Source organism: Saccostrea cucullata, unplaced genomic scaffold (genome assembly GCF_032062105.1).
Source record: "Saccostrea cucullata isolate Sc308-1 unplaced genomic scaffold, CSIRO_AGI_Scuc_v1 ctg5337, whole genome shotgun sequence".
Classification (NCBI taxonomy): Eukaryota; Metazoa; Mollusca; class Bivalvia; order Ostreida; family Ostreidae; genus Saccostrea; species Saccostrea cuccullata.
Window position 1 is genome coordinate 23,789 of NW_026930350.1, and position 3,276 is coordinate 27,064.

At 35.4% G+C, this 3,276-nt stretch overlaps 1 protein-coding gene across 1 annotated transcript; it reads right to left on the reverse strand.

Annotated features, from left to right (window-relative positions):
• Positions 1 to 1,461: 1,461 nt before the first annotated feature.
• LOC134283799 (uncharacterized) lies at positions 1,462 to 2,484 on the reverse strand. The gene has a single exon (XM_062766276.1). It carries the CDS (start codon positions 2,482 to 2,484, stop codon positions 1,462 to 1,464), a length of 1,023 nt encoding a protein of 340 aa, XP_062622260.1.
• Between the last annotated feature and the right edge of the window lie 792 nt (positions 2,485 to 3,276).

Sequence of the window (3,276 nt, forward strand, 5' to 3'; positions counted from 1 at the left end):
TTGTTAACAAAAAAAAAAATGAAAATTATCAAATCTACAAATATATAAAAGAAAACAAGTATCAATTCCCCTGAAACAGCTACCTCACCTAATTGCCCCTAGAGAGAGGAAAATCCAGTTCCTTCTACCATTATTCAAGACAGCTGGCTTTTTGTACGAAATTGAGACGTGATGGAGATGGAGGACGATGATAGATATGAACTCCTACAGCTGACCGAGGAACAAATGGCTGACGTGGCAAGGTTCTGTAACAAGTACCCTAACATAGAGATGTCATTCGAAGTCCAGGAAAAGAAAAGTCTTCACAGGTAAGGGGAGGGGGCAAACTTTGTAACTTCAACAACTGGGTGTTTTGGTTCTTAACATTGAGAAGCAAAGGTAAAAGAAAACTCTCTATATATATATACAACCAAGCTGAACACAATGTGTGCATTCTGCAAAAGAGAAAAGATTGCAGTTTTGATGAGTATTTGGACATTTTTGTCCTGTTTTACACAGAAAGTCTAGACAAACCAGTATCTGTCTGTTTTAGTGGTTCCCCTGTCAATGTGCTGGTGTCCCTAGAGAGAGAAGATAAATTAGTGGGACCAGTGGTGGCACCATTCTTTCCTCAGGTAGGTGAACAAAAAAAGAAATAAATCTTTCTTTATGTATTTTCATATATTGTTTCATTATCATATAATTTAATTTTACTTGTAACATGCCATTTGATTGGGTGAAAGATTTTATCCATTTTGTTTAAGATATCTTGCCTACGTTACAATGAGTTGCGTCAAAAACATATTACTCCCCTTGACATAACTTTTAAAATATGCTATCTTTGAAACCATTTTCCAGGGGAAAATTGTCTTATTTTCTATACTGAAATAAAATTATAAGGAATGAAGCTTATTTCAATAAGTGTATGCTGTTTATAAACCTTTGAACAATGTAACCGTCCCTCAAGAACCATTAAGGGCTAGGTTAAGTTCCATACATCTTGTTAAACCTCAAATGCAGGCATCATGCTTAACTCATTTTATTTATTCTGAAAATCCTGCTATGTGTTAAAGGGAAATTAAAGACTTTTGAAGTATGTATATGCAGAGAGTCATATGCAGGTTTAATGCATTCTGTGTGAAATATCAAATAAATCTTTCTTAATAATGTTTTAATCATAATAAATAATTTGTTCATTTGGTCTCTTGATAAAAATATATTTCTTGATCCAGTAGACCTTGCAACAGAAGGCAAAGGGGCCTTGGCTTTTTCAGGGAAATCAACATTGTATGTAAATGTTATAACAATATACATTCAAAGTAAATAAATCAATGAATATTGTGATTTATTAATTTTGATTGAAAACAATTAAAATTTTAATTTTTTTTTATACATATGGGAATCGAACAACATGATGATATTTTTTTTGGAGATTATACAGGTATTTCATAAAGTGGTTGTATGTTATATTAATGAATTTGTTCAATATTTGTGCACTTCGTATGTTTTGTCATCTATTTTGAAACACTTTGACAAGTCCTTCAAAGAATCCCACCACTTGTATAGTGATGATCTGCTTGGGTGGTTCACTTCATTCTCTGTCAGTAAGAATTTTAGGAAATCCCCGTCATGACACAGTAGATGGATCTGTTTGTTATTACGGTCAGTAACAAGGATGTTACAGAGGGAATCACACACTACATCAATTAGTCTAAAGTCCTCTGTCAGGTTCTGTCCACGGTAGACAGACTTCACATGACCAGAGGGAGACATAATCACTATTTCACCTGTAGAGTGACTTTTATGGTTCGCAACACAGATATCACTGTTACTGTTCTGTGTAAGTCTGGTTGGCCGGGTAAACAGTCTGGTTTGACCGTCTTCTTTGTACTCATATTCATAGATGACATCACCAGTCACTGTGGTGTGTCTCACTAGACGTCTGCTGTGGGACTGTAATTTGTATCGATCTGATTCCTTATCTCTCAAGGTGACCATTAGTCCACCGTCCACTGACTGACAGATTCCTATTGGTGTCAGTGGACCTGTACTACCGACTGTAGAGACAGATCCTGATGGTGACAGACAGCTGATTGACTTGTTACGATAGTCAGTGAAATAAACATCACCGTTATCAGCCACACACATGTCATTAGTAGAGGAGACACTAAATCTTTGTATTTTGGAACCTTCTACGTTAACTTGTTCTATAAATTTAGATTGATATTCATTAATGTAACATCGATCTTCACTGAAAGTCTCTAAAGCAAATATGACTTTATCTCCATATTCGAATGAGTTTTTAAAAGTCACACCAGTATCATCTAAATCCCAAGTTTTTCCAACCACAGAATTAAGTAAGTCATCATTGATTTCACCTCTAGTGAACCTCACTGAATGTCTATAGTTTGTCATATGTACCTCCAACTCAGACAGCATTTTCTTCGATTCTCTGTAGTTGTTAATCATGATGTAATCTGACATGGTGCTGTTGTTCTCCTCCATGAATTCCACTGTGTCAACAATTCCTCTCTTCTTCTTCTCTAACTCAGATTTCACATGGTTCAGTTTTTCATTCTTTTTAACTAAATCGTCTCTCAGCGTTTTTCATGGCGTTTTTTGATTTCTGTTAGCATGGTTATTATCTCATCACATTGTTTCTGTAGCTTTTTAACCTCGGAATCACACACATCTTTATTTTCAGTGATCTGCTTCGATATTTTCTCCTTCTTCAAATCAATTCCAGGCAAATCCTCTTCCATGATTTTCTTAAGAAATTCCTCCAAACCTCTCCTCTTTTCCGTAGCTGCCGTGATCAGAGTTTTCCAGTTATGATCTCTATGATCTGTTTTAGCACACAGGGCACAAATAAATTCATCACAGTCCTCACATATCATATCAATGAGTAATCCATGGGTTTTACAAGTTTTAATACGCACTAGAGGAGACCCCAGTGGATATTCTTTTTCATTTGCAGCCTTGTTTGTCGGGTATTGACTACCAGAGTCCTAGATTTTAGTGCGCATATTAGATAACCATGAGGCATGTGCATGGATGCGTATAAAGATTTTAATAAGCACTTTGATTTTATTCAAAATGACAACTGTTTATGCAGTTTTAAGTAGAAAATTTCATAAAAAGATTGTTTCTTTGTTCAATTTTTTCGAATATGACAAGAAAGTCACTTATTAAATAGTTAAGTAGCTTACACCTTTGATGATAAATGGGCATTTTGCATGGTCTCTCCCCCCCCCCCCCCGACTTCCCTACTTAAAATTAAAAGCATATTTGGGTTTA